A 22,486-nucleotide genomic window follows, 5' to 3' on the forward strand; every position below is an offset into this window, starting at 1 on the left:
CAACCTTTACTAAAGACCACCTTTACTATGTGCTTCTAACTACAACCCTACTATGTTCATTTTAGATTTAACTATAGACATCGCCACTCAAAATCACACTTTGTAAATCTAACTTTGGAAATATCTACTTATAATCATCATTATTACAGGAGATCATAACTGTGTTCTAATACCAATATATAACCACATACATAGAGGATGCATGAAACAAACTAGGAAATCCATTTATCACTTGTTCACACTTTGAGTCTTTAGATGGATGAAGGAATCAAAATTCCAAAGAAAGAATCCACTTAATTCTTCAGATCACATAACCAATACTCTAGAACCAATGTTTTCCTTGTTATCAATACTATTACTGAGGAATGCATCACTGGAAATACCCACTTGATTTAATGTGGTCACTCTGCTACTTACAGTGACAAAATAGCAATTTAAGCATAACTAAGAAGAACTGGTAATTTCTCAGACATCTTCTAAATAGAAAATAATTAACTAACCACCTGAAGAACAAAGTATCTGCAATTATACACTTAAATATGGGCAGCATCTCAGTGTCGATGGTCTGGAACTACTTAGACGCTTATATTATAGGAGTCACATAAGCATTTTTATTTTGAATAGCTAAAGGTTCACTCTGCAAGGAAGAAAAACTGAGAAAAGAACTAAGCTCCGTAATTAACATACATATTGTATAGGTTGACAAAGACATTCCAGATGCTGTCCTAATTCATAATGATTTGGTCGCCAGGTGTCGATGAATTAAAGCACTTCACAATATAAAGGATTAAAAGGAAATTGTTTGAAAATAAATCTAAGCAATACTATGCAGGCGAGAAGTCTGGGAAATTGCTTACTTACATTAGACAATCGGAATATACGAAATATATCCGAAAATAGAAATGGTAAAATCGTTCTTAGTTATTCAGATATCTTATCTGTAACTAAGGAGTACTACGCAGACCAGTACTAGATACCACAGATACTCCAAATTGTTTCAGTAAAATGAAACTATTTATAGTAGGGAGAATTATATGAATTAACTATAAATCAAAACCCCACAGTTGTACTTGGGAGTATTAATGTAATTAATAACCAGAACTGCATTCCCTCTTGATGAGGAGTGGTCATCATTACTGTTTTACAAAGAAAGTTAAAGATCAACTAGACCCTAAATCATACAAACCCATATCCTTCCTTAATGCTGATTCAACATTTCTTTCTAAAATTATATCTACTATAATGAATATTTTACCGCCCAAACTCTCAAAGGTTTAGCAAAGGTTTGTACTTAGTAAACATACAACTAAACATACAGCTAACCATACAACTCTATCACATTAACAGAGCGAGCTGAAATTTTTAAACAACCGCTTTCTATTTTACTATTAGATGCCAAGAAAACATTTGACAGAGTCTCATGGGAGTTCCTGTGGGATATAATACGTGCTTTCAGAATACACTTGAGCTTTTTCAAACAGTTACAAACTCTATATTCAATGCCAGAGGCCAGAATATGCATCAACACAATCTATTAACCTCTTCCTTATCAGTAAAGGCACACATTAAGGTTGTTCTCTCTCTCTTGCTCTATGTTTAAGTGCTATACATAGGGAACCATATATTAGATTGCTAACGATATATCTTACAACAATATCCTAATCTACTATTGCACTCTGTTAGCATATATGCCATGGTGTGTCTAAATTCTCTCGTTCATTAACAACTACACAAAATGGGATTGAACAAAAAGGTGAAAAAATTTTAACGTATCAGGTTACAAATTAAATACAGATAAGACCCAAACTGTGTAGGCAGGGGGGGCAAAGGTATATGATACAAGAGTTACTCCTGAAGCACAATGTTTACGGATTATGGTTGCTCCTAAAATAGAACTTTGCATTAAGTATTATTACTCCAACCTACTAATTTCTACCTAAATACAAGTAGAGAACTGGAAGAACTTACCGCTTAATGTAAAGCAAATATTCATTTTAATTGTTATACCTTTTCAGGACGAGATATAAGAAGTGTTAAAATACACCGTTTGTTTTTCCTACAGTTTTCATTCTGAGTTCTGGAAACTTGGGTATTATAACTTTTATCAATCTATATATTATAAGTAGGTAACAATACTATGTGGAATCCAACTAAATGCCAAGCATCAAGCGGTGCTCATTCTATTTTTACAGTAGTGCAATGAATGTACCACATCATTCCATCAAACTGAATACACAATGTTAGGACGAAGAATCATGAAGTTACTAAACCAAGGTCACATCATCAAGCATCAGTCAAAACAGTGTGTATAGGGGTGTGGCCAGCCTGGCAGAGAAGGTGGATGTGCTTATCTGACCTCCCACAGCCCTACAGCCCAATAATCCTGCACCAAAGCATCAGCAGCCACAGTAATGGGGACTGAGAAACCCTGGAACGTGGGGGGATCACTCCCCACCTGGCATCAACAGTGGAACTGCCGCAACAATAAGGCACCCACCATTTAGCAGGGGATGAGAGGTGCAACAAAATGGCACCAGCAGCAGACTGAGGATGAGGACAGACCGACACCGGGCCACAAGGAACCACCCCAGCACAGGTTAAAGGTCCACAGGCGAGGATAAGCGCTACCAGGGTCCGCCTCATGCTGTAAAACCACCCTTGGTGGAGGAATGGGCCTGAGACTGCTGTGGATGTTCTGCACGCACTTAAAGTGCCTCAGGGGACCAGAGAAATTGCCGGTCTGCAAAATGGGGTCCGTGACCCTCGAAAACAACCTGCATAATGGCAGCAGGAGGAACTCAGAGTCATGCCCCACCAATAAATGAGGTAGGCCTGTAGCAATGGGGGCCGTCATAGTGGACTGAGGAGGGAACAACTTGAAAGCCGGTGGCCCGCAACAAAGATTGACAGAGCTGGGGTTGGCCCCTGCTGGGTCTGTGCTGTGACGGAGCACACTACACTGAGGGGGGGAGTGAGGCCTCAGACTGGTAAGGACATGGCAGAACTTAGGGAAGAGAGCCTTTCCCCCCTCCCCGAAAGCCTCAACTGAAAATGCAGCTTCAACACTGAGCAGTTTGTGCGACTACCTTGGGTGAGTGCAGGCTGGAGCTGGTCTGGGAGGGGGACTACAGAGCCTAGACGGACGGTGGTGGGGAGCTACTCTTGAGGTGGCTGAACTACAGGGGGAACCGCACCAGAGTTACAGTGTGCCCAGGAACTGAGTGATGCTCATACTCTCGGGAACGGGTGGGGCGGGGGGAGGGTTAATTCTAGTTGCTGAAACATTGTGGCAGTGTGGCGGAGGTGTTGAGGAGATGGCAGCAGCTGGAGAACAAGAGACTCCGGAGCAGGACGCCTGATGTTGTGCAAGTAGGATTGCTTAGCCGTAAACGGCTGCCTGCTTAGACCCCCCCACCCAAATTCCCTCCTCTCGTCTCGCTCACCTAGCGTAGGCAGTAGGAGTTGGAGAGGGACTGAAATGCAGAAACCCCGGCCACTGAAAGGGAAATTCAACACCATGTAGGGTTAAAAGGTCAAAGTGGGACAGAGTGAAAAGGTGCAGGATGGAGACCATTTGGCAACATACACAGCAGTGATCCTGGCAGTCACTAAGGACCCTAAAGTGTCTCTTGAGGCACCAATAGCTGCGGTTGTGACTGAGGTGGGAATTCTGAGGGACGATCACAAAAAACTGACAGAAAGGGTCAAAGAAACTGAAAATAAGATTGAGGTGACACACCCAGAGGTGTTTGCTCTCACAAGGGAATGTCCACACATGCAGAAAGAACTGAAACTACTCTTGAGTCGGGTAAAAGATGCAGAAGGCTGGTCAAGGCGTCACAATGCTAGGCTGGTTGGGGTCCTTGAATTGGCGGAAGGCCCCAACATTGAACTATTCACTGAGGACTGGCTTGAAAAAACTGAGTTACAAGGCAAACCAACTCGCTTCTTCCCGGTGGAAAGAGCTCACAGAATACTAGTGAAGGCACCGGCTTCGGGTATGCCTCACCTCCCAACCATAGTGAGGCGAATGGACCACAGAGATAGGGATAATATACTACAGTTGTTGCGCAAGCATGACCCATGGCATATTGCATGACACAATGTTAATATTTACTCGGTTTACAAAATCCAGGTCCAGACGCAAAGAGGAGCGTATATTCCAGTGAGACAGTACTGTGCAAACTGGGCCTAAAATATATGCCTATTTTCTTTGTGAAATTGAGAATTGTTTACAAATACAAGGCACGCTTTTTGCTTTCACTGCAGGATGCAGGGGACTGGCTGGAATGTAATGGGTTGTGGTCAGGATCTGGGAGTCACTGGCCAAGGAGACAGACTGGCAGGTACAACTGGATAAGAACAGGATGCGCAATGGACAAAACCTTGCCTGCGAAGGCACATATGCGGACAGAACAGGCCAAGACGGTTGAGGAGATCAAACAATGCAGCAATACCCTTGACAATAACCAAGGTGGAGGGCACTGGCATTTAGAGGGGAGGGAAGTGGGCCTGAATCCACAGGGTTGGCATCAGAAACAGATGGGGAACTCTTGCTGGATGTTACCCCTATTACCTCGGACCTTTTAATGTGAGCCACTGAGCTCCCACGTGGGGTTGATAAGATGTGCATATTAATCGGTGGCTAATGGAAGGGGACAAAGGGACAGCAGAAATGCCAGTTGGGCATCAAAGGTGTGTTCTGTGGCCCAACATGGATGGCCGGGGACTTGGCAAGCATAAATGCAATTAGCAACCTTCTGAGAGGCCGCATGTCATATCCCAGCCAAGGGCGTTTACAAGTTTTAATGTTTGTGTTTTGGGTTTACACATATCATAATTTTGGGGGGTGCTCAGTTTCAGGATCATGGCATGGTAAGGTAGGGAGCGGGGTAGTTACAGGGGAAGTTTACGCAGCATCGGAGTATTATGATACTATGGAAGGCGATGGAAGACTAGGCTGCAGAGTGGCAGACGAGGGGGAGCTAAGGGAGGTCATACCACCGGAATGCAAACACAACTGACACCACTCACATGGAATGTTAACGGCCTAGGAAATAAGTTGGAAAGAGGTCTGGGTGCGAAAGCTCTTAAAAGACATAAAGCTGACATAATATTCCTGCAGGAAACGCATCTAGTTGAGGGTCAACACCATTGCCCGGGGAAGGGGAGATATAAAGTTGCCTGCTTTTCTCACTATACATCAAGTAGGCTCCAGGTCTAAGATCCTTGCCTCTCCACAAAGCCTGTGTGTGGATCAACACTAGTGGCTGTTACACTGCCTTGACAGGGGACTGGGAAGGAAAGAAGATTATGCTGTTAAATGTGTATGCACCAACAAGATTGCGCTTGCGACACAGGGAAAGATAGGGATCATCCTGATGGACTTGTCTCCGACACTTGTGATCCTAGGGGGAGACTTTAATTTAGGATTGAATACACACTTAGACAAATTACCAGATGGAAAGAGACGTGACAAGGGGGAAACTGGAAGGATATGCAAAGGCGATGGGATTGTGTGACATTTGGAGAGACCCTAACGGGCAGGACCGGGGCTACTCATTCAACCCACACATGCATAATATGCAATCTAGACTTGATGTACAAGTTACTTACCTTCAGTAACAATATATCTGGTAGAGACATATACTAGTTGCAGATTCCTTACCTTCGAATTTCCCCCAGGCGTAAGATTGGATCCGGAGATTTTTCTTCGAGCAGTACCTCTGTGCGCAGTTAGATGGCATCGGTCAACTACATGGGCATCGTGGTCGCCTTGATGACGTTGTGGTTGTATATAGGCGCTGCCCTGGTGTGCTGACATCAGTTTCTGTTCACAACTTTCCACACCAGAAGCGCGGAGCCATGAAGAACACTGAGAATGGTGCGCCAAAACTAGGGCCCTTGAATGGAAGTTCCTGTCTCTAGAAATCAGTTTACAGTACGGGGAGGATGGGTAAGGAATCTGCAACTAGAATATGTCTCTACCATATTTACTGACGGTAAGTGACTTGTACATCTGATAGAGATTTCTAGTTGAAGATTCCTTACTTAGAATAGATACCCAAGCAATACCATCCCCGGTGGTCAGCTGTGAACAAAGATCATATCAAAAAGTCCTGCAGGACCGAAAGGCTAAATTAGCTGTCTCTGCAGACCTGTCTGTCCAGGCAGTAATGCTTGGTGAACATATGCAAAGACGCCCACGTTGCCGCCTGGCAGATAACCAGGACTTGAACTCCATGTGTTAACACTATGGCAGCAGCAGTTGCTCTGGTTGAATGAGCGTGCAAATCCTTGGGGGTTGGGCTTTTGCCAAAGAGTAGCACATTGTGATGCAGAGAACTACCCATCACGAGACAGACCTCTTCTGAGTTGATCGTCCACCCGGAAATCTTTAGTACGATTTAGGTAGAACGCCAACGCTCTTTTTGGATCCAGGCGGTGGAGTCTCTCCGCATGAGAGATGTGGGGGGTGTAAAAAGTAGGTAAGGTGATTAATTGGCCTATGCGAAAAGTTATCACCACTTTGAGAAAGATGGAAGCCTTGGTACTAAGCACTACCTTGTCAGGATGTACTGCTAGGAATGGTGGCTTCGAAGAGAGAGCCTGGAGCTCACTTAATCTGTGAATAGAGGTGATGGCAATTAAGAAGGCAGTTTTAAGGGTCAAGAGCCACAGAGGACAGTTGTGGAGCGGCTCGAAAGGAGCACACATGAGGTATGTGAGGACCAAGTTCAAATCCCAATGGGGCATAATGAACGGGATCAGAGTAAACATATGTGTGAGGCCTTTGAGAAACCTCCCAACAACGGGAGATTTGAATAGAGAAGGTTGGTCTGGTAGCCTTAAAAAGGCAGAGATGGCAGACAAATATTCCTTGAGGGTGCCCATAGCAGATCCCTGCTGGGCAAGAGAGAGAATAAAGAGAAGAACCTCTGAGAGAGGTGCAGAGAGGGAATCAACAGACTTGTTGATATACCATGCCACAAATTTCTTCCAACAACAGGCGTACACCATTTTGGTGGAGTGACGCCTGGCTGGCAAGATGACATTACAGACTTCGGGTGGAAGGTCAAAAGCCGTCAACTGCAGCCGCACAATCTCCAGACAAGGAGGTGGAGACTGGACAGGTTCAGGTGGATGACCATCCCCTGTTGCTGCTACAGAAGATCCTCCTGAAGAGGCAGTCTGATCGGAGTATCGATGGCCATGCTCAATAGCTCAGGACACCAGACTCTCCGTGCCCAGTTTGGAGTCTTCTTCAGAACTCTGGGCAGAGGTGGTATTGGCGGGAAGGAGTAGAGGAGGCCTGAGCTCCACTAGTGACAAAAAGCGTCACTGAGCGAGTGCCACTTTGGAAACTCCAGCGTGCAAAACAGCTGACATTAAGCGTTCTTTGCTGGGGTGAACAGATCTAACCAAAGCTCTCCCCCACTGCTGAAAGAGACGTTGCGCCACCTCTGGATGGAGACGCCATTCGTGATCGACTATGTATCGAAAGCTGAGTTTGTCTGCTCTGACGTTCAAAGAGCCCGCCAGATGTTGAACCACTACAGAAATGTCCTGGCATTCCAGCCATGTACAGAGACAAAGAACTTCTTGACAAAGGGTCCACACCCCCACTCCGCCCTGCTTGTTGCAGTACCACATGGCAGTTGTGTTGTCGGTGAACTCCTGCATCACTTTCCCTTTGAGAGAGGGTAGGAATGCTTTTAGTGCAAGTCGGATTGCCAGGAGCTCCAAAAGGTTGATGTGGAGCCCGGACTCCGCCAGAGACTAGAAACCTCTGATCTCCGCCTCTACCATGTGTTTGCCCCATCCTGGGAGGGACGCATCTGTCACTACTGTGAGATCTGGTTGGGGAAGGGAGAGGGATCTTCCATTGGCCCACTCTGGATTCGACAACCACCACTGAAGGTCTTTCGCAGTTCCCTCCGAGACCTGAACTGTCTCATAGAGATTCCCATGATGCTGCGCCCACTGGAACTTCAGGTCCCACACTGCAGAGCGTGCATATGCTATCTAGCATGTTGGACCAGCAGGATGCAGGAGGCCACGAGGCCCAGCAGCCTCAGAGTCATTCTTACTGAAATCCAGGACGGAGACTGAAACATCAGCATCATTGCCCGAATATCCTAGACTCGCTTTTCCGGAGGATAAGCCAGAAACTGCACTCTGTCCAGAACAAGTCCGATGAAAGGGAGTGACCGAGTGGGAGTCAGGTGTGACTTCTGCACGTTTATAGTGAACCCTAGCGAGTTCAAAAGGTTTGCCGTAGTCTGGAAGGGGGAGACGAATATTTGGGGTGAGTCTGCCTTCAACAGTCAGTCATCAAGGTAGGAGAAGACTGTAACCCTTAACCTGCGCAGATGAGCTGCAACCACTATCATCACTTTTGTGAACACCCAAGGGGCACTGGTAAGGCCAAAGGGGAGAACGGTTAACTGAAAGTGCTCGGGACCTACCATGAATCGCAAGTAACATCTGTGGGCCGGCAGGAGAGGGAATGTGAAAATAGGTGTTCTGCAAGTCCAACTCTACCATCCAGTCTTTGGGGTCCAGGACAGAAAGGACCGGAGCTAGGGTTAGCATCTTGAACTCCTTCTTGAGGAAGAGATTGAGGAACCGAAGATCTAGGATAGGTCAAAGGCCCTTGTCCCTTTTGGGCACCATAAAGTAGTAGGAATAACAACCACAACCTACTTCTGGTGCACGGACCCTATCTATGGCTCCCTTGGCCAGGAGAGCCTTAACATCCTTGCGGAGACATGCCATAAGATCCTCCAATAGATGATCGTATGATGGTGGCATGGCTGGAGGAGAAGTCTTGAAGGGGAGGGAGTAACCCCTTCGGACAAGTTGCAACACCCACCTGTCTGTGGTAATGGATTCCCAGTGGGCCAGGTGCTGGCAAATCCTGCCGTCAACTGTTCCCGGATATTTTGATAGACTAGGAAGGTTTAGAGGCAGTGGTGGACTGGGCGGCCCACTGATTCCCTGATCCACGAGCTCGTGGTATCCTGGGTCCACTCAGGGGCTGTACAGCATGTGCGGGTTGGCGGCCGGGTGGAAAGGAACGCAGTTGGGTGCCCCTTCAGTATCCACAAAAGGAGCGAAAGGTGGACTGTTGGGGCAAGGGTCCGTGCATTCTCATACTGATAGCCCCGTACTGGCCGAGCCAACATTGGTTCACAGAGCTCCTCATTCTGTCAGTCAAACCTCATATTCCACTGGAGCCGTTACCTCATTTACTAACAATGAACAACGGCCAAGTTCGACACCCCGATCCGCAGTCAATGAGGTTAGCAGCATGGCTCCTCACCACAGAGAATTTGCACATTTGAACATCCCGCAGGACTGCAGAAATATTTTGTCACAGGCCAGAGCGGATAGCACTAACAAGGCGTATCAGTGTAAATGGTAAAGATTCTGTGCCTGGTGTCATCAGCGTCAAATCGACCCTCTACTTTCACCACCAGAAGAGATGTTGCTGTATCTCTTAGAGTTAGCTCGATCTGGCCTAGCACACTCGTCCATTAAAGTTCATGTAGCAGCCATAGCTGCATACAGACGTTCAGATGACACACCCTCGCTCTTCTCTTCTCGGCTGATTAAGAGATTTCTGAAGGGGCTGTTCAGGGTTTATCCTCCTTTCAGACCTCCACCTCCTTCGTGGAATTTGAATATTGTTTTGGCACAACTGATGAAGCATCCATTTGAACCGATCCACCATGCTTCCCTCAAATACTTGTCGTGGAAGGTTGCCTTATTGATAGCTCTTACATCAGCTAGGTGGGTCAGTGAGGTGCAAGCGCTCTCCATCCAAGAGCCATTCCTGCAGCTTAAACAAGATAGACTACTAATGCGCACTAACCCTCATTTTATTCCAAAGGTTCCGTCAGACTTTCACATGAACGAACCTTTGGTCTTCAAGTCCTTTTTCCCGCATCCATCTACTCCAGCGGAGAGAGCATTACACTCTCTAGACGTGAAAAGATGCGTTCAATTTTATTTGGACAGGACTAAAGCTTTTCGGCGCTCTAATCAGCTATTTGTTGCGTACAGTGCTCCTAGGAAGGGGTACCCGCTATCCAAGCAGAGTATTTCTAGATGGATCGCCTCTGCTATTCGCTTCTGCCATCAGGCAGCGGGCAAACCTTTGCAGTCATCTGTGTATTGTCACTCAACGAGAAAAGTCTCATCGTCAGCGGCACTGTTTGCCGGAGTGCCACTACAAGACATATGTAGGGCAGCAACATGGAAGAGCTGTCATACCTTCACTAAGCACTATTGCTTGGAGTCCCTCTCGCACGGAGAGGTAGCAGTGGGCCAGGCGGTTCTCAGGAATCTCTTCAGGTGAAGGTGAGCCATTTCTCCTACATCCCTCCATCCTAGAAAAGGTATGCACATTGAAAAAAAAAAAAAAAATGTATCTAAAGATAAGAGAACGCTATCATAATCCCATAAGTAAGCGGGTTTTCAGACATTGATCAGGTTACATTAGTGTCTTATGATGTTTTATTACTGGTTTGTTATTCAAATTTAATCATGTATCTTCACAGCAATATCTCTATATATATTTGAGATAAACAGATACTTATATTTATATATATATAGATAGATGTGTATATAGATATATATATAGATATATATATAGATATATATATATATATATAGAGAGAGAGACATATGTCAGTACACTCATATACTTCATCAATTTATACATGATGATAAGAAGGGTTTGTGGTTTAAGATAACTTGTTTATTAAAGATGTTGTCATTTTACAATGTGCATAGTTATTGCTTTCTACTCTGATTCAAGCATGTGAATCTATGAAAGTTCCAATACTGGAGTAAGAAAATAAGTTACTTACCTGTAACTGTAGTTCTCCAGTATTGGAATCTTTCATAGATTCACATGCGACCCACCCGCCTCCCCGGAGAAGCTCACTTCACCTCTTTCTTTCTATTTATACATATATTCAACATAATATAAGCACTTGTGCTTGGAAAATCTGAGGTGCTAGAGCTTCTCTCAGGAGGTTCTGAAGGGTGCTGTCGCCTGATTGGTGGAGGATCAAGTTTGGTCCTTTTCACAAAATGACTCTGATAGACTATCAAATTGAAGAGGCCTAGGGCCTTTTTCTCTTCAATATGTTTTAACATTACTTATGAAAATTGTACCGGGACTCCCATCTAGACGACGGGGAATGATTCAAGCATGTGAATCTATGAAAGTTCCAATACTGGAGTAAGAGACAGGTGCCATCAAAGGGCATGTCCATCAAGGATTGCTAGACATCCTGGGAAAAGCCAGACGTCCTCAAACAGGTGTGGCACCTCAAGGCCACTGTCGATGCAACCTATCTGCCCAATGAGACGGTCGGCTCCAGTCCACAGCGAATCATGAACTTCGCTGTATCTCTCCTGTCCGTAACGGCTTGAGAGAGAATGGTGCGGGCCCCCTCTGAAACTCGAGGCAGCACTTGCGCGACTGTATCCCAGAGAGTATGGGAATAGCAGCCCAAAAGGCATGCAGTGTTCACGGATCACGGCACTAGACTGGCAGAATAAAACATTTTCTTCCCCAAGTTGTCCAGTCTTTTTGATTCCCTGTCCGGGGGAGCAGTTGGGAATGCGCCAGAGAATGAAGAAGCCTGGATGACAAGGCTCTCAGGCCTTGTGTTGGGTCAGGAATTTTGGGTTGATTGGCACAGGCCGATGGCAGCAGGCAACCATCCTATTCACAGGAGCCCCTGAGCTGGGTCTGGACCAGGTACCCAGAAGGATGTCGTAAGGGTTTAATTGAAGGGAAGGAGGGATTCCGAGTTGGAAGCCCCAGGCTGACGCACCTCAGTCAGGAGGTCAGTCCTGACCTCCACAGAAGGAAGCTTGAGGTCCAAAACCTCAGCATCCCTTCTCACTACCATTGAGTATGACGCTTCCTGCACCGTAGCCACAGTAGAGGGGGAAAAAGCATGCCAGCATCACGGGAGGTGTCCAACCGGGTGGTGTCACCCAATTCCTGAACCCAGTCCATATCAGGGTTAAGCTGGTACTCTAAAGGGTCCAGCGATCCCTCTACACTATTCCCATATCCATACCCATACCAATAGGTGTCATGATTAGCCCTGGGCCCAGGAGAGCCCATGAAAAACTAAATCGGCGTTGAGTGACGCCATTCCGGCTCCAGGTCATTGGGAATTAGTATAGGGTTGTTGTCAATTGTTGGCCCAATTAATGTCGGGAGCGTGGATGTCTGACCAGACGCTGGGGAAGGTTGCTTTGGCACGGCTGGTGTCAGGACGGATCCGGAAGGTGGGCCAAAGCTGATGACTTGGAACTTGATGGGCCCCTCACATACTCCTCTGGCCCCCACGGGGCCAAGGGTGGGTCGGTCTGCCCAAATATGAGGCCCATGGCGTCATAAAATTCCGTAATTTGGGCAGGGGTGGCACTGGCTCCCAGAAAGTCGGGGAGGCACGGGGCAGACAGAGGCCTTGAGTGCCGACGAGCTTCCTGCGTCATGTCACGGAGTGATGGGCTGAAGTCAAAGAACGTTTGGCCTTCTTCGATTTCTTCTACTTGTGACCTGAATGTCCAGATGACTTGGACGACGAAGAGTGGTGATCACTCCACAGCGATATCCTGACCTTCCTCTCGAACGAGACCGGGAACAATAAGGAGTCGAGTGCTGGGCCGCCATGAACTTTAGAGACTGCTCCCTCAAAGCCTTCGGGTTCATGGCCTGACACTCGGAAAACGGCTTTGGGTCATGGTTGTGCTCCAGACACTAGAGGCACACGAGGTACGGATCTGTCACCAACATCATTCGGTGACAGGACTTTCAGGATTTTAATTCGGTCTAACGTGACATTCTTCGACGAATCCAAAACTCGTCAAAAACTAATCGGCAAAAGTGTTGCAGTTAGTCTAAAAATGACTGGGGTAGCTCTTCTCCAGATGTGCGTGTAGGCTGGTGCAGAAAGAAATGAACCGATGTCAGTGAGCTGGGGTACCGCCAAAATATGACTGCGACATCATCACGGCGACCATGACGCCAACGATGCCTGCGTAGTTGACTGACGTCACCTAACGGCAAGCAGGGGTACTGCTCTGAAGAAAAATCTCCAGATCCAGGCTGATGCCGGGGGGAAATTTTAAAGTAAGGAATCTGCAACTAGAAGTCTCCAACAGAATATTTTTTCACCACTGGGGATATGCTACATAATTTCTGGATTGCCCACTTCTTAGTACAAGGGATTAGTGACCACTCCCCCCTACAGGTAACGTACTCGGCAAACAACAGGAAGCTCCCCCAGGTGTGGAGGATGGAAACCTGGCGTCTCACAAACAAGCAGGTCAGGAGGCTGGATAAAGCCACTAAGTTGTATTGTAAAGAAAACAAAGAGTTTGTCCTGAGTCACATTACACTGTGGGGACCGTATAAGGCCACTATGAGGGGGGTGATTATTTTGGGTGACATGGGGACAGAAGGGAATGGCAAGGTAGATTGACTCATCTAGAGGCAGTGGTGATGCAGTTAAAGAGGGAATATGCAACAAATCCCACTCCCCCATTGAAAAGAAGATGGAATTAATGAGGGAAAAATACCAAACAGTGGTGCGGAATGAGGGCAAAACTGCATACATTGCTAAACAACAGCGCATTTAGGAAGCAGGGGATAAGATGGGAAAGTTGTTGGCGTGAACTGGTAGTAAAGAAAGAGAGGGATTGCAGGTGAGAGAAATTGCCTTGGACACTGGTGAGCGGATGAAGAGTAGTGATTGAGTCACAGAGGCTTTTGTGTTTCATATGGAGCTATATTATAGTACCAAGCTCCCGGTCCCAGAGGAGTTGGTGCTGGAGTTTGTTAATAACTGCCCAGTGCATTGCCTCAACTCAAATCAGGGAGTGGGGGGTCACTGGGGGCTAAATTATCAGTGGAGGAGGTGACACTAGCACTGACATAAATGCAGACAGGGAAGGCCCTGGACCAAACAGGCTGCCAATAGAACTTTATCGTAGCCTGTCCAGCCCCCTACATGGCACCTCCAAGGCTGCGTTTGAAAGTGGGGAACCATCAGAGGATCAACAAAAGGCAACAGTTGTGCTACTCCCCAAGGACGGGAAACCCGGTGATAAATGTGAGCCATCTAGGCTGATATCGCTGATCAATGTAGATACCAAAATACTTGAAAAAGCGTTCGCTGCAAAACTGCATGCAGTAGTAACTGATCTAGTGCACCCAGATCAAAATGGATTCATGCCGGGTTGCTCTACTAAACCGAAACTGAGATGCCTACATAATAACACTGCAGATGTTCAGAGATTGGGGAATCCGAGAATCATAGTGTCCTTGGATGCAAACAAGGCATTTGATACACTGAAGTGGCCCTGTCTGTTTGGGACTCTGTCAAAAATGGGGTTCAGCCCTAAATACATCAGATGGATAAGACTGCAATATAATCAACCCAGGGCAAGAGTGAAACTCAATGGCTGTGTTTCATGAATATTCCCGATAGGAAGGGGCACCAAACAGAATGCTCACTGTCGCCAATGCTGTTCGCGTTGGTGATAGAAGTACTGGCAGCGTGGGTGCGAGTAGACATCCAGGTATGGGGATAGCAGCGTATTTCCCTGTATGTTGATGACATATTACTCTAACAAAACAGGAGCAGTCGCATGCTCAACTAAGTGATATATTTCAGATATTTGGCAGATACTCAGGCTTCACAGTCAACTGGCAGAAATCCCTGCTATTTCCAGTGGGAGGATGGGTGCAGGCGGGAGCTCTGCCTCTTCCACTATGGGTAGACCCCCATACATTCAAATATCTTAGGATATGGATCGCTAGGAGGATGACCGCACATTGTGATGCAAACCGGTTACCAATGATTCAGCAACTAGAAGCGGATGTGAGACACAGGCATAAGCTACCACTGTCCCTCATGGGAAGGGCTGCTATGTTTGAAATTATTGCTTTGCCACGTTCTCCAAAATTGCATGTATAAGATTTCGGACTCCGGGTAGGGGGGACAGCCTCAGATTGCAATGAGGGTCCTCCAACGTAGTAAATACGACTGTGGTATAGCCCTTTCCAACATGAGGAAATATTATGAGGCAGCACAGGTCAGAATGGTCAAGAAATGGGCCTGTTCTGACTAGGATGGCCAGGCCTTCCGGTTAGATAGGGAAGGCATGGGTGGCAGGAGCTACTGACACGCGCTGTATGGGGAAAGCTGGACATGAGAGTGAGACATGCGACCAAGCCAGTAGTACACTTATGGTCTAGATTACACAGGGAAATGAAGTGGGACAAGCGACTGACCCCCAAAACTCCACTGTGGGAGGGGACCAAGTTGCTGCAGGCGGCTACATTGTGGGGCTTTCGGGGCTGGGACATTATAGGCCTTTCTATGCTTGCTGATGTCTGGGATGCGAATTGAATGGTTCAGTTTGAAAAACTGCAGGAAGAATAAGGAATGCCAGTGACACAATGTCTCAGATACAGACAGTTGAGGCAAGCACTCCGCTGGAGGGAGAAATACAAGAGGAAACCCTGCTAGAAGAACGGTTGCTGGTTGGCTGAATAGGGAAAAAAATATCTCCCTCGCATATAATACACTTATGAGAAACACATAGCGTCCCCTTACATGACTGCAGGTATATGAGAACAGGAAGTTGGGAAGATAGAAGATGAGGACTGGCAAACTGCATTTGCATTCCCGGTGGCAGCTGCAATAAAAGCAATTTACTGACTGATCCAACATAAAATACTTCAAAGGATGTACTACGCCATGGTCCTTCCTCACAAAATAGGACAAGTGGTGAATAAACTATGCTTATGAGATTGTGGGACAGAAGGCCCAATACTGCATATGATCTGGAGCTGTCCTAACTTGCGTCAATTTTGGGACCAGGTGTGTGACTCATTGAAGGAAGCAGTTTGGACGCCCGAACATACAGCCTCAGGTTGTTTTACAGGGATTTGGGGGTCCCACAGATCTAACACAGGGTAAAAGGCCCTGGTAATATGGGCTGAATGGTGGCCAAACTAGATATTGCCTAGAAATGGGGAGAGGAGACCACCCTCAACCCCCAATATCAGGACTGAGAATTGGGTAAGGGACAGTGCAGGTTACTTGAGAGAGAGATATACAAGGGCAGGGAATGCATGAAAAAATTTGAAAACGTTTGTGGTACATGAGGCGAGACCAGCACATAACTAAAGTGTCACAGGTTGGTACGGGCAGGAAGATGCAGCAGAGAACTTCTGTACCAGATGTGATACCCTACAGGAGAATCCAGGGGCAACAATGCAAGTAGTTGAAGACGGGAGGTATCCTGAATCAACACAAAGTGGGTTGATGTATAACTGAGCAATCTCAAAGAGAGAGGGACAGGGGTTGTAAGGCTAGGGAGGTGATTAGACAGGGGCCATGTACGAGATGTGTAAAAGTCATGCACTGAAATGGCAATTCTCTATGGATACTCTGTAAACGACGCAGAGTTACTATTGAAGAAAAATATATAAAAATAGCCGGTAGAATCACTCCACACCTGCTACTTATACAGCACCCTGTTATGCTCACTCGTTCCTGGTTCAAGGAACATATTGCATTGTTATTTCTACAACATGTGCTAACTACATAAACATGAAGGACGCCATTAAGAGTGCCATTTTATTCCAATGTGGGTCCGGACATTCCTGATAAGGAACCTACTGGCTTTACAAGGACTGCATGCTACAGATGACCCATTGTTTTCCTTCCTGTGATGAAAAGAGCAAGAGGAAAAGAATGAGAAAATCTGGAATTACTGGGTGAATTTGATGTAGAGTTACTTATTATCCCAGTGGTCCCCAATTTTTCATGGGAATCACCGGGTCCCATTAGTAATCCCCTATTAACTCCATCCTCTGAAGTTACAAGCACCCCCTGCTTATCAGTAACTAAAGTGCATACTATGGATGTTTCCCGCTATTCAGGGAAGTGCAAAGGCAGCGTTTCCCATGTGTAATTCAGTAATTTGTAAACTTTAAATTATTCAATAGACATTTTTCAGTGGAAATGCTCGACTGTCCTGGAAAATAGACACATGTTTTAGTCTGACATCACAGGTATTACTATTTTGAGAAACATAATTTCTAGGTGTGATGCTTTGAAATATTCTTCCCTAGTCATCAAAATGGCAGGCATGATAGTAAATGTGTAAATGTATTGTAAGGCAAGGTGGTACAACGCAGGATAGGGTAGTGTGTGAATACATAGTGTTGCCCTGAATGGTAGTCACACATAGTACTGCATTTATAGCAAGGAGATAAGAAGTTATGTTTTATGTATAGAGCATTACAAAACATAACATATTTTGTTACCTTCAAATGCAGAGAAAAGTAAAGGATCTAAAAGGTCTTGATATTCCTTGACTTGCTCAGGGTGGCCTCTAAAGACACCTAAGAAGAGACGGGAAAAACAACAAACATTTTAATGGATATGTAACAATAATGAGCATAAGACAATGAAAGGGAAGGAAAGTGTGTTACTTTTGTGAAATCTAAACCTTATTAAAATAATGGTTAAATAGTCACCTTGGAAATTGAGAGATGATCGTTTTGGTCTTGTAGCTTGAATAATTTGCAATAAAATACTTATTTGGCATGCTTATGTAGGCTGATGACTGAAAAATAAATCTCATACAAATTCATATGGATATTAAGCTCGGCTAATCGTTGAATAAAAAACAACATAATGAGATTCACGTGGCAGCAACATTACAACTAACTGTTGCACTGTAATCTTGTGGACTCCTTTTTGTAGGTGCTGACATGACCGCCATACAGGATCTTAAAAGACAAGGATGGGAAAAAGCTCATTCCTAAGAAACCCGTATTTCATGTGCTGAGATTTAAAAAAAAAAAAAACTTCCTCTTGCCTTAAACAGGAGATCATTTCTACATACCTGGTTTCCTAGATGTCTATTTTGTTGCTTTAAAGTATTGTAAAACTAGTTAAAGAGTAGGGAAGGAAAACAGGTACTTCGAAGGAAATTTGACCACAATTTGAAAATGCACTATTCTGCTGATTTGCAGGGCATGAATGCATCTAAGATGCAAATTTGAGGACTTGCAGGTTCCAGTTGGTTCCAAAATTATACATTTGGGCCACATCAATCCTTGAAAAACAAGTAGGTCACCCACATGGTTGTTGCCTCTTTATGAGGAAGACAGTGACAGACACTTAGATAGTCTGCATACAAAGGGTAAATACCAACCTGATACATTGCACCTTGGACTATTTTGGATATAACTACCCTTTGCTTTATCACCATCATTTTCTGACAGTGAGTGGGGACTGGATTCTGAATTATTTTCTTATTAAACAGATGTTAGATGATTTTTGATTGAATTGGTGCGGTTTTTCAATTGGAGCTGGAAATAAAAATATCAGAACTAGATGGCTGGCTGCACAAACATATGAAAGTGGGGCACTTTGGCCAAAAATTATTAATTGATATCCGCAGTTTATTCCCCTATCTAAACTCTAAGAAAAAGGAAAATGAAAACGTGATGCTCTGAAGGAGATGTGTTGCTCTCAGTCTACTGTAAGTCTGTAGTGAGATCATAAGGCACTTGTAACGGATTTGTCTTGGAGATCATTGGATGGACCCTATTGATGACAGAAGTGAAGTTTATAATCATTTGTCTGAAACATGGCATGTAAAGAAACCTATAATTAGGAAGTTATGGGTCTCATAAGTATTTTCTGTTAACAAGAACACAAAAAGGAAACACAATCCCTTACTGAAACATCTGTGAACAGAGATGGACAAAGGCATCTTTTGAAGGACACTTATGGTAGCATCAATGCTTGTCAAGTGGTGCTACACTTACTGCAAGGCTGGGCTGGAGTGCATTTGAGCCTGTGTTGTAAGTAATACTCCTGTAGCAGATTCAAATAGGTATTTTGCAACCTGCAACTGCCTAACTCGTATGTGGATGTGTTCCCTGCATTAGCACATCTTTGTAAACTACTCCTTTTATTTCTCTTAACCCACATATTTAGGAGTATTTATTGCCAATTTTTCAGAGTCCCCATTTGTCCCTCTCACATTTACTAGTTAATCGTTTACCTACGTGTGCCCAGATCTTGTATCTTGTGTAGATAAGACAGACTAAAGGAAAGACGTCCGAACTGAGATTTGTGAATTGCATTTTAGAGTATGCAGAGTAGTAATAGTTACATACTCCCAAATAGCTTCTGTGAATAGGCTCTTCTGTCTTTTTAAGTAAAAGTACACCACTGCATCATTCATAATGAGTACTCATTAAGGAAGAAAATATGTAACTTCATCCCTTAGGGTAGACATGCTCCCAATTCCCACAACGACCAGAGATCCTCTCCAGCCTTCTATAACTGATGTGCTGGACTCCTTAGTTTCAATGGTAGGCATGGTGCAGTCTTGAATATGAGATGGAATCACCATTTTCTGTAAGACAGATGATGACCTAAAGAGAGCTTCTCACGTCACCGATGTCCCAACCTAAGAGCTTTGCAGACCTGTGCAAAGTTAAAACCTTTGCGGTTTAAAAGATAGGATATGGCCCAGTTCGCACTCAGATTTCCACAAGACTTTACTAACAGAAACGGAGAAAGGATGCTGCATTTTCCAGCAGCTCAAATAAGTTATGCAAGCCTATCTTGTGGAAGAGACCCAAAATAGTTTAGCCCAGAAGACTTCTAAAGGAGCTATTTAGTTACTATGCGCTTTTTCAGCCCCCTTCTTCCCCCCCCCCCCAAAAAAGGAAAAACAATGTTTTTCCTAGTACTCTGTAGGAAGCAGATCAGCTTATCTGCCATTTTCTTCACATAAATAAGTTTCTATCTGGCCAGAACATCATTCACAGTGGCATCACAGAGAGTAAGATCTCCTGACTTACCTGAAAGACTTCTGTAACTAACTATCCTCGACTGTGGCATCCTTACGAATGGTTAGGTAGAAAATACAGTAATTCCTTTGTTGACAACAGCCACCACTATAAAAACTATTTGGCAAATTTCCTATGCCAAAAAAGACTCAATTGCAGACACTGTATTTTTTAAGAAACAGTTTAGTAGTAAAGAGCTATGAGTGGATGTTCCTTCTTCCAAATCCAAAGACAGGTTCCTCCACCAGGATCCCCATATGCTATAACGTCCTGTGAGGATGTGCTTTACCTTGCTCCCCGGAAACCATGCTTAGGACTTGCAGTGGTGGCTGGGGACAATGTAGATCAAGGGATCACACAGCCTTCGTAAGACAAATAATAGTATCAGTTCCTGTTCAAAATATGAACCACTGCACTCCAGATCCTGCTCTGTCCACTGGGTCCCCACTGAGCTGGCATCCATCACACCTTTCAAGACTAACATACTCTTTCTAGTATCATGTTCTGAATACTAGGTACAGAATTGTTGCTTGCTTGTTAAATTCCAACCATATAGACACCTTTGATTATATGCATACACTCTTGTTTCCTTAATCAGTAGATTAGATGAAAGCCAGAGGGCTATGGTATATTATTCCTCAGTCTTTAACAGGAACGTTTAGGAGGGCTATGAATTCTCTTGCCAGATTATATACATCCATCTAAGCAAGTAGAAAACCATCAACACCCTCAAGTAGAGTATCAACCGCAGATGGAATGATTTTCTCCTCAGAGTGAGTCTTGTGCTACATGTAAGAAGGATTTGCTAATGAGGAATCCATAGAAAGGGCCACAAGAGGAGGAATACAAAGTGAATAATTCATCTATTAGCAGGGTGGCAGAGAGAGGATGCACGACCAATTAATGTTTGAAATGAAAACAATTTGCTACAGCCAGACAGAAGCAGCAATGATGGTGACATTTGCAGTAGAAAGGCCAGATCCACGATACAACAGGAGCACTTTAGTGGGCCATCGTCTAAGGAACGATGAACAATTTGTTTTCCCATTCAGTAAGCTGGTAAGAAAGTTGAGTGAGCACTGTTGCATTTTAAGTGACCTGCATTTACCAAACTGATTCCCAATAAGCCAAATTTATCCTTTCATCCTTCCAAGGTCGCCATAATGGACCCAACTAATTATCATTTTGTCGTTTTAATTGGTGCGTGTGCAGCATCTACACTCAAGCAGCTCCATGTAGTCACACAAATATTATTTTTCTAAAGACGCAACACTAAACAAAAAAAAACACAGCTGTAACTGCTTACTATCTGGTAGACCACCTAGAGCTCGGCCAGCAAGGGCTCCTGCAAGCATTAAATGCTGACCCACTAATGAGGGACCACGGAGGAAAAACGTCACTCCACCTAACATGGTACTGCCTTTCTCTAGACCAGTGGTCTCCAAACTTTTTAAAGCTTCCCCCCCCACCACACACAGGTGAAATATAAAAATCATTGGGCCCCACCTCAGAATTTTGACACAATTATTTTATCAAGATGGCAATGTTTAAATGTCTTCAGGCCCTGCCCCTTTTTCCTCCCACAAGCCGTCACTGTATTAAAGCAATAGCAAAGCACGAAATAGAAAGATGAAAGCCAGCTGCTCAAAGAGGCTGATCAAAGCACACTCTCTCTATTTACTTACTGTACCTTCTAAAAGAATCAATGAAATAAGGTAATCAGTCAACTGATGCCTTCTGGAGCCAGGTCTAAAAAGCACAGGGAAAATCCAGGGGTGATCACAAAGGGGTAACTTGCATATATAAAGGTAAACAGGTCGACGGCTTTTCACAAGGTAATGGCAGGTAGACGTTTTAGTCACTGGCAGCACAGAACAGATCTACAACACACAAGTGAGTGAAAACAGAAGAACTGAGGTGAGTTGGTATCCTGGGAACTCGAATGGGGGTGGCTGCTTGTGCACGGAAGATCTCATGTGCACCTTTGTTACTGCTTCCCGAGTCCATCACAAGATGGAGAAAAAGTACAGCAAGCTAAGAAGAAGAGAACAGCGACGGAGTACTTAAGTTTTGCTCTTGTTGAGTAGTCTATGTGTAAAGATACAGCCTGTATGACTGGGTCTTGGTTTTTCAGGCTATGTTCTAAGCCTTCAGCTTGTTTGCAGAGTGCTCCTTCTTTGAGCTCCAATAAAGGAATTGTGACTTGCCTCTGCTGCGAGCCAAATGTGGGATGTTACTGCTTCCTATTGACACTCTTGGATCGGTGAAATTGCCTTGCGGAAGTTTGGAACATATTTTGGCAAACACAAATTTCATGCAAAACAAAGAATCAATTTCTAATTTGACATTTGCACATCTGTTTTCTGTTTAGTCACCGGGGTTTGCACCATCTGTCTTTTTTGTAAACCTCGGCGCTGGCACCAATTTTCGCTAGAAATTGTGCTATTTTATCTCTGTTTTGGCAGAATGTCTTCATTTAGAGAATGTAATCACAAATGAAACTCTTTGTTTAAAAGCAGATAACGGACCAAGATACAACACAGGAGGGACTATGGG

The 22,486-nt window shown here is 44.8% G+C and overlaps 1 protein-coding gene across 3 annotated transcripts in view; it reads right to left on the bottom strand.

The window, feature by feature from the left end:
- Positions 1 to 22,486, bottom strand: part of PHKB (phosphorylase kinase regulatory subunit beta) — a 1,122,330-nt gene that overhangs the window by 560,411 nt on the left and 539,433 nt on the right. For all 3 annotated transcript variants that reach the window (XM_069216595.1, XM_069216596.1, XM_069216594.1), the window contains one exon: positions 17,381 to 17,458. In XM_069216595.1, coding sequence (XP_069072696.1) covers positions 17,381 to 17,458 — 78 coding nt within the window. The remainder of the gene's footprint in view (positions 1 to 17,380; positions 17,459 to 22,486) is intronic.

This window comes from Pleurodeles waltl, chromosome 12, assembly GCF_031143425.1.
Source record: "Pleurodeles waltl isolate 20211129_DDA chromosome 12, aPleWal1.hap1.20221129, whole genome shotgun sequence".
NCBI classification, from domain to species: domain Eukaryota; kingdom Metazoa; phylum Chordata; class Amphibia; order Caudata; family Salamandridae; genus Pleurodeles; species Pleurodeles waltl.